This window comes from Nesoenas mayeri (genome assembly GCF_963082525.1).
Source record: "Nesoenas mayeri genome assembly, chromosome: 11".
Lineage (NCBI taxonomy): Eukaryota > Metazoa > Chordata > Aves > Columbiformes > Columbidae > Nesoenas > Nesoenas mayeri.
Window position 1 is genome coordinate 6,345,335 of NC_137563.1, and position 14,296 is coordinate 6,359,630.

At 40.9% G+C, this 14,296-nt stretch overlaps 1 protein-coding gene across 1 annotated transcript in view; it reads right to left on the reverse strand.

Moving 5' to 3' along the window:
- AKAP13 (A-kinase anchoring protein 13) overlaps positions 1 to 14,296 on the reverse strand; it is a 148,185-nt gene that overhangs the window by 41,191 nt on the left and 92,698 nt on the right. Inside the window, exons 9-11 of the mRNA XM_080351176.1 lie at positions 13,078 to 13,214; positions 6,188 to 6,534; positions 3,282 to 3,335 (exon numbers count right to left, since the gene is read on the reverse strand). Of these exons, the coding sequence (XP_080207302.1) occupies positions 3,282 to 3,335; positions 6,188 to 6,534; positions 13,078 to 13,214 (538 nt within the window). The remainder of the gene's footprint in view (positions 1 to 3,281; positions 3,336 to 6,187; positions 6,535 to 13,077; positions 13,215 to 14,296) is intronic.

Consider the following 14,296-nt stretch of genomic DNA (forward strand, 5'->3'; position numbering starts at 1 on the left):
GCTTCCCCCAAATTGACCCCCATCGGCAAGTACACAGTGTACGGGAGAAACTACGCCTTGTGGGGAGGGATGTTTTTGGGGAAAACAAGAATGAAACACATCAAATCCGATTTTACATATGTAATCAACCACAGCTCTTGTGTTAGTAATGATTAGTATTTTTCTGGTATCTCCCATCCCCAGATCAGAAAAAGAACTCCTTACAGACATTTAATAGTTTAAGTCTCCTCCATATAAGTATTAATAACCTCAGGCTATACTTGGAAAAGTAAGAGGAGAGTTACGTTCTTAAATGCTGCACAGCAAATCAGTAAAAGAGGCTAGAAGAAAAAATCAGGCTTGTCTTACTATCAACTTGAGATTAAACCAAAGTCCTTCAAATAGTACTTTGACTAGAAAACCTTTCATCTCCCATACCGCAAAAGAGTCCCAAGCTGCACTAAGAAATGCAAATACAAAATGCAAATATTTTGGTTGTCCTTTCAAATACCACTTTTGTTATTTTTTTTTTCTCTGTCAAGTCATGGCCCAATTGCAGGTTTTGCAGACACAGAGGAATCAATCTTCTTGTCAGCTATGGCATATAAAGGACCCCTAAATCCTGGAAAAGCTGTCCAGGAAAGATACATCGTCTGAAGGGAATTTTGCATCAGCACAGATGTGCCAGAGCAGCACTGCACAAGTCCTGCTCCCAGCCCCTGGCCTGTGATCCACCCAGGAGAGGACAAGGCCAGAGCACGCTTTGCTCCAGGCCAGCAGCCTCCAAAAAGGGCAGAACAAGCCATAAACATCCCTGGGCCAGGATTTGCGAGTGCCAGAAACCTCAGAGGGCACAGAGTAACGTTTAAAGCCACTGACTGCATGCCAAGTCCTTGTATAGTTCCCACATACAGTACAACACTGGAGACATTCAGGAAGGGTTTGATGGTGATGTTCAATGGTGGAGTTCAGATAATTGCTACCGGGTTTATTAAGGTGTTAATTGGGTGAGGACACACCTGAAGTACCTGTGCTTGCACCCTAAAGCTCCAGGTGTGCTTCACCCGCATTCTTCATGAAGATGTACTTCCCCATAACGTGCCAATATTTCAGGTACTTCATCATCACCCAACTAAACCATGGTGGCAGAGGGAAGTATTACTGACTGAATATTTGGTTGAGACCATAAAATAACCAAGTGCTGGCCACAGCAAGCCCATCTCCATCATACAGCTCAGTATGCACTTGCAGGAGTGGGTTCAGTCCCCCAGGGTGGTCAGTAAAACCAACCCAGTGGTAACTAGATAGAGACTGAGAAAGTATCCCAAGGAAGATACCAGACATGGTTCCTCTCTTTGTGCTCCCTCCAGTCATCTGCTTGGGGCTCCAAGATGGCTGGGCTTGGTGGACCCTTGGAGTGATGCTGATGTTGACTTGTTTGCAAAAGTCAGTAACTCTCGTGTGGTCACTTAAGAACTGAAGGACAGAGGACTTTCCTTGTTAAAGAAATTATGTAACATTTACACCAGGTTCTATGACCATTGCCATGCTACAGTTACAATCCCAAATGCTGAAACTGCAGAGAAGGGAGGCAGAAAAGAGGAGAGAGAAGGAGAGGAGCCATGCACACATGTAGGAGGAAGCCTGGCAGTGGTGGCAACGTCTCATAGGAGGATAAAGACCTCTTGGCAAGGGCTGTGGAGGGCAGAGTCCTATAGAATTACAGTCCTGCTGAGAAGCCACCCACATCTGTTGGCAACACCATAAAAACCAAACAAGATCAATGTAGAGCATGCAAAACCCCTTTACAGAAGAAGACTTGGAGCAGAGGGAAAGAGATATTATATATTAATACATCGACCTTGTGGGAGAGCAGAAACTGTTGGAATTAGTTTCAGGCAGTTGCTCTGCAACTGGGGTTAGAGAGGGTGATATCAAAATGGCTGGGAGGCCAGAAAAGAATAAGAGAGAATGCTTATGAAAAAACTACCATGCACTTCAGACATGACTAGGTATTTTAGGTTGCCTATTTGAGACATTTTCTTTATTCTACGTGTAAGCTCAATGTTTCAGGATATTATGACTCAAGGCTCCTCTGTAGGAGCTGTGTGAGTATTAACAGACAACTAGTAAAAAGATGTTCATTTGCATGAGCTGCGGAGACGAGCGATGCACTTCCTCCTCCAGAGCACAGATTGATGCAAATAAAGTGGCTTCGTAGAAGTGAAAAGCATGGTTTTTCTTGTGCCCCCTTTTTTGTTTGCAATTCTTTTTTAACAGCCCTCTCTTGAACTGTTCAGCCCTGCTCATATGGCTTCATTTATGCTGACGCATGGTAAGGTGTGGTGACTTTTTTGGTCATAACATTATGGTAACATTTGATGGTAATGAATATATACACACATTACATTATTATATAATAATATTATTATTTATAATGTATGTTATATAGTAACATACATTACAGTCATGTAAATGTTTTTTAACATTATAACATTTGGAAATATGGTAGTTTGTTTACACGCACACATGTAACCCCATCCATTTCAAGGGAAGCAAAATCCTGAGTTAACCTGCCACAGGAGGAGAGGCAGCGAGCGGTGGGAGATGAGAAGAGGATGAACCGCTGAAAGCGAGAGGTTAAACCTCTCTGGTTTTTTTAGCCTAAAAATGTATAAGTGTGGACAGCCCACATGTCTGCTATGTCAAAAATTAAGTGTCCTATTTTATATGTTAATAGATGACACAAAGGTTATGTGAGTGAAAATGCGTATCTGCAAGACGGATGAGGAACTGAAAGCTTGCTGTACAGAAGAAAAAAGAGCTTATTTTCTATTTTTTTAGGAGGATGGTTTCAAAAAACAGCAAAAGAGCAAAATTAAAGCCATTTAATTAAGTCAGCTGCAGATCTGCAGAATATCCCCCAACTCTGAGATGGTGTCTGACGCATCCCCTCCCCAGGTGACCCTCCTGCAAGTCTTGGCAGGAATCTCTGATGTGCTTTAAATTCAAATTATGCACATGCTCTCAGGTAAAAAAAAAATACTTTAATACAATGCCAAATCTTACCTGTGGCAAAACCTAACAAAATGACATCTGAGATTTCTCCAAGTTATTATCATTGGAGAAAATGCTCTGTGGGTCAGCAAAACTGCCCTGGGTCAGCCTGGAGAGGGAAAGCAGCCAAGCAGGATGCACAGCTCTAAGCCCAACTCTTTGAGAGGTACTACAGGTTTACTAACATGACAGGATGGAGTTAGTAGACATTCAAATGCAAAAGTTAGTCACGTTTGGCTTTGTACCTTCTCCTATGAATGGGAGGCTTCTTTATACCATCCCCCAGAACTCGCATTGAACTGAAAATGAATCATGGAGAGTGGTCAGCAGCTTGAATGGAAAAAAATGAACAAATGGCAGCTGAAGGAATAATTTCCCCAACAAATGAATAACAGAGGGAATGGACGTATAGAGAAAACAGAAAATTAAATACTAAAGGAAGTAATGAGTTTCCCTTTTCCTTCTCTCTTACAAATAAATCTGTTTTCTGTTTGTGGTGATTTTTTTTGTTGCTGGTTGATTTTATTTTATTTTAAATTTTTAATGTACAGGAAGAAAGTTTCACAGGTATTGATCACATTGCAACGTAGCTGCTGCCAAAGCCAGGTCAGTTTAAAGTCTAGATAAGGCCAAACTGTTTGACAGAAGCTGTTAGCAACTGTGATTAACACCAGCTCTAGTTTTGCAGTTCTTAATCCATCAGTGAAAAATGCTGCTGCTTCTTTCCTTGGACCCAAACGTTAAAAACACTGCATCACTGTTGAAAGACAGGCATTTCAAATCCGCCATGAATGTCAGGAATTAACTGAAGGATGAACACCCTTTTGTGGCAGCCTTGTTAGTTTTCTTTGTGTTTTTAATAGCAAAATGTAGACATGAGGATTATCGGTGAAGTGCATTTGACGAAAGAGGGGAAGTGAAGGGGAACTGAGCATGTTTTCACATTTTATTTAACACGATTACATTTCTTCTGATCTTTTCTGTGAATGAACTTTTATGCTCATCCCTCTTACAAAAAGAAAACATGTAATGCTGGAAAAGACCAAATCCTACAAAGTACTGATTTTTTCAAAAATTTTTTCTTTTTTTTTCTGTAGGCTCCTTGGGTTCCTGTATCAGCAGCTCTGTCAAAAAATGATTTTGCTACCTCTGCTGTCAGGGGAAAGACGATTTTTGGTGTGGATGGAGGCACCTCTTAGAGCTCAGCTGACCGTGCGGCCCGTCACCCCATTCCTCTTCTCAGCTGCACAGCCCAGTTCTAATCCTTGGGTTGGTTTTGGTTGCAATTACCCTTTATTTGGTTCATTTTCTGCTCATTTAGTGAGTACAGCCTGCTCAAGAAAGTGCCACAGGTGCCCAGAGAAGGAGCGGGAGCATGGACAAGGGTAGTGGGAGCAGCGCAGGTCAAAACTCAGCTAAGGCTTGTGCTCCGTGTTACTTCACTTCAAAGGTTTGCAAAAGTCAAGTTACAGTAAGGGCTTTTCCCCTTTAAATGGAAAAAGTGTGTACAGCAGATGAAATAAATGAATAAGCAAACACCGCAAATTTAACTGATTTGTATGAAAGTCATTTGTTTGGGATTCACTTCCTTACTGTTTGTTGTTGCTCACTAAGCAACCACAATCAGAACATGACAACAGCCATGTATGAAAAGAACAAAGAAGAAAGAAAAAAAACCGAAATAATCCAAATTCCCTTGTTAACAGAAACATAAAGCCAAACAGGAACTAAATCATCATCTGAGACCCACTCAGCTCTTCTTTTTTAATTAACCTATGTGACAGCTATCCTTATGTACCAGCAGCTGTATCTAAGAACATATGAGAATAATTACTGTTCCTTTAACTCAAATTTCCTTGCATTTATGATGAATACATTTTCCCATATCAGAACCAGCCTCCAAAGTCTGACGCAGGAGAATTTAACCTCATCTGTTAACTGTTAGCAGTAATTGCCAGCTATACAGTTTACTACCCTCAGAAATCCTTACATAACAGGTTCTATGCTTAAAAAGGAATCTCTCTAAATGAGTTTATAAGCTTATGGACTCATTCTATCATAAACCTGCTAGTACACCTTATGCTGACTCTTTTGTAGCTTTAAAAACATAGGTATTACTTAATTTATTTAAATATCACCTGGGGACCATGAATGAAGCCCAAAAAGGTGGTAAGGGTAAATGATGACGGTGATGATGATAATAATAATCTTTCACCCTGTATTACTTCCAGAGTCCTGAATGTTTTTCAGTGTTGGATGGGAGGATATAGCACGCTGACTCTGCTAAAACAACTGGGCACTCCAGCTCTGAAGGCACTAAAACATATTGAAAACACTGGCCAAACCTCCACTGGTTTCAGAACACGCAGGGTTTGACCCCAAGCATCCAGCAGCCCAGATGCTGAATGGTGCAGAGCATGGTGGGGAACCTTACACCAACTGTTAATACTTTCTTGATGTGCATTGTCCTTCATCTTTTTGCCCACTGAGATGAGGAGCTGAGGACCTTTGGTTCCCACAGGCACCTGGCACCAGCATTTACACACTCAGGTGGCTGTTAGACCTCTCCCTCTTGGATCTTCTGAAAGAACAAAAGGGAAAATCTTCCTTTTGAGCTTTCCCAGGCCCCACTGGGGACACTGATGCTTAGTTAGGTGGACTTTCTGCCCATGAAAGACTGAGGTGGAACCAATTCTGTGAAACAGGGACTACTGGTCTCACCACTACGTCAAATGAGGAGCCTCCGCATCTTTTTTTAAAACCCTGGTGCCTGTGTTCTCATTTAATACAATAAAAGCAATAACAGTGGTGTTTATTTTGTGGCCAATGTGATTTAACACTCCAATAATTCCTTTAACAAAGCCTTTTGTATCGAGAGGGGTGGCGACAGTTCAAATGAAAGACTTGTCCCAAGGTATTTCCATTCGCTCTGGAAAGCTCAAGCATACTGCAGGTATTAAGTACTTTAATCCTGAAAGTTAATTTACAAAAACCAAACAAACATATGTCAGGAGATTGTCCTCACCCCTTTGAGTGAAAAAGAAATAATCAGAGGTGACATCCTCAGTTTTCTATTTATCATGCCGAGCTCTAAGCTTAGATAAATATGCAGGAGTGGGTACAAAGCAAATCAAAGCAGCTCTTTACTCACCTCCTCTGATTTATTTCTGCTTCGTTGGTGGCGTTCTTCCCTGGCCCCCAACTGTGTCGACGGAAAGGTGACAGCGGCCGCATGGAGTTCCGTAAGATGGAGGAATGAGTGGGCACATCCGTGATACTGTCCAGCTCCTCTTCCTTCTCTCCTCCCTCTGCAGCCACCATGTTGGTGCAGCTGCCATCCAGGCTGTGCCTGTCCTTGGGATGGACGAAGTTCACCGTCGGTGGGAAGGGAAGGGACGTGTCGCTGCCCAGGGATGAGTTCCTCTCCAGGGATATGGTGTCATCTGCAGAGGAACTGGAGCTGGTGACATCGCATGCAGACTGCTCATCTTCAGGCTGCTGTGCAAAAGAAGAATTTGAAATATATTGAAGTAGAATCATAAACTAGTTTGGGTTGGAAGGGACCTTTTAAAGATCATCTAGTCCAAGTCTCCTGCCATGGGCAGGGACAGCGTTCACTAGATCAGGTTGCTCAGAGCACCATCCAACCTGATCTTGAACACTTCCAGTGAAGTGAATGCATTTAACATTTTAAATAAATGCTACTATTTTATATTTCACATGAGCAGAGAGACTTCCCAGTTGACAGCACAATGCAAATTAACCATCACAGAAGCAAGACTTTTTGCTCTCGTTTCCAAAGAGGTTGAAATGCTCTGCAGAGCAATCTCTTGCACCCCACAGGTCCCCAGTTGCCGTAACCCTGTGCTCCCAGCTCGGGTCCTGTGCCTGCCCTCCTCTCTGCAATTCCACATTTCATCCTGCACAGCACATCCCGCTCCTCTCACCATTTCTGGCTGAACCTGTTATCAGTCAATATAAAACCACCAAAGGTTTACTAGGTGTTAATGACGGAGAGTGACTGATGGAGAACTGGGTCACCATGACTCCTGATGACAAACTCCAGCCCCTGCTGTGGGGCCTGAGATGGGTTTGTAGCTCTCAGTGTTAAGAGCTCAAGCACAACACGCTGTTCCACTGCATCGAGCAGCACGAAAGGGACAATTATTCAGTAGTAGAAAACAGAAAAAATAAAAAGCTTAATCCCCGTACCCCGCTACTTTCCATTAAGCAAAAAGTTAATGCCAGGGTTTGCAGCATTTTTCAAATCCAATTGTAATTGAAAAATATCATTCCATAGGATCAGCTGCCCTGTATTACATGTCTCAAGCCATACTGCAATTTTTTGGTTTAACCTGGCCCAAAAGCAGTAGAGTGGAACCCAAACTGGTTCTCTTTGGCCAAAAGCCACATGCTGACCCTACAGCCCAAGAAGAGCCTGTGTTTATTCTGTTTTTCCATGGCTAGCATAAGAAAAACACACAAGCGTCTCTCCGACATCACCATCAGTCTGAAATGCTGTTTGCCCCAAGGGACTGATGTGGGAAGTTGCAATTTATTCTCCTGCAGAGCCCTGCGCTGTATCATTTAAAGTAATAATAGGCAGAACGATCCGTCAGATCATATATAATAGACTATTCAGCGAAGCCGCAGCGGTTAATTGTCTTCAAATAGCAGGCTCGGTGGGTCTCGGCAGAAGCTGAGAGCTCAAGGAGCTGCAGGCTGTCAGTTCTTGTTTGGCAGAAGCCAACGGGCCACAAAATCCCATTCTCAGAAGGGAGAGATGGGCATCAAACCCCATAGCAGCCCACACCTCAGATCCCCCTGCCCTGACTTCTTCACACCCAGCAGTATTCAATGCTCCAGAATCTCTGCTTTTCTGTGCCTTTTTTTTGTCATGAGCACACATTGTAAACTAAAAGCTTCTTGGTAAACTGGATAAAAAGACAATGAAGTGTTCAAGAAGTATTTTAACCAAACATTTCACCATTTAGAAAGAAGCCCTATTTCAAGTTCGGCTATTTTTTATTCTTATTTCGGTTTAACAGGTATACAATAGTGTTCTTAAAGTGGTTGAAATAAATGCTGTGACATTATTTCCCCTCTCTCATCCATCAGAAAAAAAAAAGACAAAAATTAAAGACAACATCCACAACACAATACCAAAGTTTAAACACAAAATATTAAAAAACATGCTACAGAAATATATGCCCCAAAAGCATTCATTTCATGATAGGGCATGTCAAATATTAAGGGTGAATTTATGTAAATACTTCAATAGTAAACTCATACTGTAATATAAAGTATTGGATTTGACACATATTTAAATAGGAAGTGTAGGTTAAAACAAGAGAGAACTGAAATGGTTAGGGTTAGGTTTTTGATGACTTTTGGCATTGTTCAAGATAATCTGCTATTTGTGTTGAGTCCTGACGAGAGCTTACTGAATTGCTTAAATCCAGACAACTTAAGTAGTCATTATGCGGATAATACTCCTTTAGCAGAGGAAACAGTCTGCTTCGCTTTTCTGAGACACAGGAAAATACTGTTAGACATTAGGGCAGCACAGCAGGAGGAGAGGACTCCCCACCAGCTGTACAGGGGAAGGATGGGACAGTTTAGAAACATTAACTTTGGATGCAAATGTAGTGACAACAGTGCAGAATATCAAATTATATAGGCAGGAATTAGAGTAAAAAGAGGGATTTTTATTTCCCGGATGAGAATACTGCTCTAGCTTAAAACGCAGAACAAAACTCGCTTCCCTAGCAGGGAAGACTTAGGGTTTCTGTTGTAAAGTGCAGTTCAAAGAGATATTTGAAATATGTTTGATCTATTTTAGCTTTTACCTTGAGCATCAGACTGACTACAGAACACGGGAAATAATTCCCTTGAACTTGTGGCTCATGCTTATTACGCTAAATTATTCTGTCTTAATTTACATGTGTGTGGGTTTATTATTATTATTATTATTATTGTATTTTTTTTAGACCAAACGAAATATTTAATATGAAAGACGAGGATTCTGCAAAATGCCAAGTGGGGCTGACACCTCCGAGAAACATCTACATTGTAGCCACCTCTGCAAAAAAATCATCTAACTGGCCAAATGCCAGTAAACATGCATTGCTGTTTAGTCCTATTTGAGTAAGACAATACAATGTCTACTGAAAATGGTTCGCTATTGTGTTCTTTTCCTACAAGAAAAATGAAGCATTAAAAAAATATTAAATTTGTTCAAGTTAGGCTTGCTACATTGCACCTCGATGAATTCAACCCTTAATTGTAACCATAAAGCTGAAGAGAGCCTTTACAGACATGCACTAATGGGCATTTTCTTCGCTCTTAGACACAGTACTTGGAGAGAAGCTTCTAAGAAAAAATGAGATAAGGCATGAAAAGAGTTTTCTGAGAAAGGTCGTATGTACTTCTTCATTAATAGGGATAAGAGCAATCACTAGGATGGTGGGGGGTATAAGATAAATTCTTAGGCTAAATCCTTCCAGTCTGTAGGAGGTCTTGATAAGTGGCATTAAAATGTTCTTTCCATCATCTTTGTGATGACAACACGCAAAGTGCTGAGACATAAACTTACTCTGTCCCCTGATCTTTCATGTCACAAAGACAATAAAGGTGTTACAGTGTTTTAAAAACAGAAAAGACAAATAAAAAAAGAAATCCTGGCATCCTGAAGTTTATTTGGCATATCATTACACTAAAGCAGTGAACATCATTGGTTGGCTTGATATAATGTCATTCTTTATTTGGATTTGCCTATGGCTCCCTAAAATTAACCTCAATAGTGGCCTCCTATTAATTATTTATTGCAATTTTTATGATTTAGACTGGAGGAATCTTCCCCTGGTAAAAGCCTCTCCAAACTTTTACTCCTTAGGGTTTGTTTTATTTATTTCATGGTTGGGTTTTTTTTTGAGCATGTGCATTTTTTTTTAAAGAGAAACAATAGTTTTGAAAAAAATAAATGCAAATTATTTATATATTCGTGTATTTCCTTGATCAAAGCAAAACAAAGGCAGCAATTAAATGCAATTCAAGGAGTTGAGGTACAACTCTTTCCTTTGACAGTGATCTGTGGGTTCCTGACATCCCATGGGCCTTTTGTCTGAATCATTCCCCAAGAGGCACATTAAAAACTTCCCAGTAACACTGAATTTTGGTGGCAGGTTAAAAGTTAAGATGAGCAAAGCGTATGGGCTACGCCCCAGGACGTTGCCAGATGATTGTGAGAAATGACCTTATGCAGCATTAATCATTCAAGAAGGAGGGTGTTGCAAAGCCTGCCCAGATGGCTGGCTGGGACGGAGAAGGAAAAGCAGGATGACGAGGACACGGGAATGAAGCACTGACGCAAAAAAAATTAACACATTTTGCTGAGGCCTTAGGCCGCACGTTGGAAGCAATTTCTGGACTTCAGCGACAGCCTCTAAAGTCTGAAAAAACAAGTCAGGTTGTAGTGCTACAGTTCTCTGAACCCGGCAGCTCATGTTACGCAGCTCAGCGTGTGTTCTTCAGAGGAGAAAATAAAGAGGATAAAAGCACAGGAGATGGCAATGATGGCAATGAGAGATGCACCAAACACCCGGGACAGTGTAAGGTACCTGCAGATTTTCTGACCCCACAGATCCCAGTTCTTAATGGTCCTGGGACGGATCCAGGGCTTAAAATCTATGAATTTCAAATGATGTCTATCGGAAGCAGCCCAAAGACCCTGGAGAGACAATGGCTTGTTCTTCCTAAATTTCTTTCCATATCAAGCAGTTAACAGAGGAGGAGTGATTTATAAAATAAAAAACCAACTCTAATAGACAAAAGTTCAACTCTTGCTCCATACAAAGGGGAAGCAAGAACAGGACTAGTAATAACAGTAATCGTGACACTGAAAGGTTTGAGATCCTCTTTTTGTTCATAAACATGTTCTCTCTCTTCCCAATTTGATATGGAAGTTGTTCTATTTAATAGGCTTATAACTAACCAACTACAACTAAGACATTCATATCATTTTTCAGAATAAAGATTTAATTCAGCATTTATTGTTAGTGGTTATTAAAAATATTTGTAACTTGCTCAGTAGTCCAAAAAAAAAAGACTGAATTAAGGAATGAGCTCACAACACTAAACTAGTGTTTCTGGTCCTTCTAGAAACAACCTTAACTTTAGAAAAGGTACTCAGGTAAGTTCTGTGAAAGGAGACAAGTAATCGAGTTAGTCAGCAGAGCAGACAAAAAAAGCGACTGAGGTTGAGATTAGCTTTGAATAACTTCCTAAAGCCAACTCAGGAACCTTTTCAACCCATTTGTAGACAAAGTCTGCAATCCACCACATAATAAGAACAATGCATATGCTGCCAAATTAAGAAATCCCCTTTCTACAAATAAAATAATTTCCTCCCTCTGCCCGCTCTCCACTGGCAACTGAAGATCTGCTTTCTCCACCACCTCCTCCTTTGCCCTGCAGCATCCCTACCATGTTGCACTACATATTCTTTTTAAGTTTTAATTTTTGTTTCTTGTATTTGGAGAAGCAAATTTTCCATGTAAGAAAGCTAAAATTGAGTACAATATAAAATTTACTGTGTTCCTACAGCACTCTTCTCCCGTGCATCACACATAAGCATTAAATTAGGCTCAAATGGCAGTTGGCTGTCCTAATTTGTGTCACTTTACACAAGGAAATGGAAGACAGTCTTCTGCTCTGCCAAACAGTCTTACATTCTCACAGTCCCGGGTCCTGCATCACTTTGAGAGTAGGATGGGAAAGGGTGAGGCTGGTGAGCTCTGTGCCCTCCCACATGAATTAAGGATGACTTTACTGTTCATTTATAGCACATGAGATCACTTAGCCCAGGCTGTGGTGTTTCCCGTCCTGCTGGAAAATATTCACCATCATCTGATTTGATTTAAGCAAACAGAATTTTGTTTCATTACTTCTATTTCTCTGAAAGTAAGTGTGAAACCTATTCCGAAAATTTAGATTTTCAGAGCAGAAACCATGCCTGCTCAAGCAGGTGAGCTGGAGCTGAACCTAAACAGGCGATTTTGTGGAGCTGAGACCAACGTGACGGCTGCTCTAAGGAACCTTCACATCCTCTTTGATTCTCCATCACTATATTCTTTCTGGGTGCTTTTTCATCATCTGCTTATGGCAAGAAGGGAGAGTATCAATTAGCAGGACAATTAATTGTCCTGATATAAAAATATCAGTTAGCAAACTGATTTTTTTTTAAAGTAGAACCTAATCACCCTCCAAATATATTCAGGCTGCCCTGATGCAGGTGGCAGAAGGCGGATGCCGAAGGGAAGCGTCCTCTGTTCAGGAGCTGACTCTATCTCAGGTCTCACCCACTCCTCCTTCCCCTCCTCAGCCCCGAGCAACACAAAGGGCGCAGGGATGACTAAGGTTCGGAATGACTTCTGTTGTTGATTTTAAGCAAACCTGAAAACATTTTCCTTCTGCTTGCACGCAAAAAGGCACTAGAGGTATGTCGCCTAGGCAACAAAGCTATTCATTGGAATTGGCCTTAAGTATTTAGAATGAGTGCTTCCTTCCTATCCAGGGAGTTACACTGAGTTTACAGAAAAACACTGGTTCCTCTGAGAATTATAATATATGATTCTGAAGGTGTCAGTGCACAGGTCATCGCTTGCTGGAGAAAAGCTCTTTGTTACATTAGTTAGAGATGGCTTTCATACCATATATGCAATCCCAAATGACCTTGCAAGAAAATCCACCTTTTCAACTGTTCCTCTAGCACCTGATTTACTTTTGGACAGCCAAAATTGCTTTCATCTTTTTAAACATCAGGGACTGCACAGTTTTTGGAATTCTGCTGCAAGTAAATATATCCCTGATGTTGCTGCATCCGAAGAAAGGACCAGATCCTGCCTGTCTACTCCATTCCAGAATAATCACTTCCAGGTTTCCAACTCACTGGTGAAACCAAGATGATCTACGTTTGTAGTATGGGTTTATTGAATCAGGACTTAGAGTGTTTTTAACCATAACCCAGCCAAGTTTTCCTACCTTTCCAAAGACAAGGTCTTCCATTCCATCACCAGGCAAGGGGAAGAGGTCAGACTCGCTCCCGGACTCTCTCTTAAGGACACCCTGTGATGAGGCACAGACGCTACTCAGCCCATCCTCCAAGAAGTTCTCACATTCTATGGGAGCAAAGCAGAAAGAGTTACGATCTGAAGTTTCTGTAGTATCCACACACTTAACTCACACATACTCAGTGAATTCAAGATTCAAAATAACAGTAAACACGGTTTTATAAATCGTGTTCACCTTCCCAAACTGTGCCCGTAGATTTGCAAAGAATGTATTAAAGACTTCAAAACTACTTTTTAATACATCAAAGTACATGGTGCAAAGAGAAATTCGGCATTAAAGAGCCCTACATTCTTGTATCTTGAGGTGCTGATAAACACGCTGTATATCAGGTACTCCACACTGAGCATAACAGGACGTTTCCCATCAACCGCAGTAACTGCAAAATTAGTTTAATATTCAATAAGTGTAGAAATATAACTTGACAATATTTGCTTTCTTTCTCAATTAAAAAGAATCAATTCCCTCTAAATGCCAAGGTGCTTTTAATTCATATTGGGATGCTTATTTCATTCCTCCTTCTACGATTCTCACTGAAAAAGCACTAATGGGACTTCCATGACAAGCTTTACGTTCTTTAAGATTCAATATGTGTTTTTTTAAAAATTCTCTGCTTTCATAATGCCTGACATTGAAATATAAGCATATCACATCTCTTTCTTCTAAAATGCTTCCAGCTGTTTGTACTGGGGTGATCAGCAGCACAGACACAGATTACAGCCACTGAGAAAGCCTTTCCTTTCCAAAAACCTTCACAGACGTGTATTTGCATAAAAAAATGCCTGTATATCATTTCATTTGTTCAGCCTTGAGGCAAAGGTATTAATGACAATTTTGGCAATAACTGAACATTCTTTTCTCCCAGCTCAAAATATTTTCTGATTATTAGTATTAAAAAACAAAAAAAGAGTGGTTTTCTTTTGCAACCTGCTCTAGCTAAACACATCTAAAACATGTTTAGCTCCCTGGAGAGGAGCCAGGGCAATAAAATGTCAGTTCACCCTTAAACTACACCTGACGAAATCCATCCTTTGGTATGTCCAGCTTACAAATCAACCCAACCAAGACAGGTTTGGGTAGCTCAAAGTCACCCTTTTCTCATCCCTTCCCCATCCTTAACCTGTACCTGACA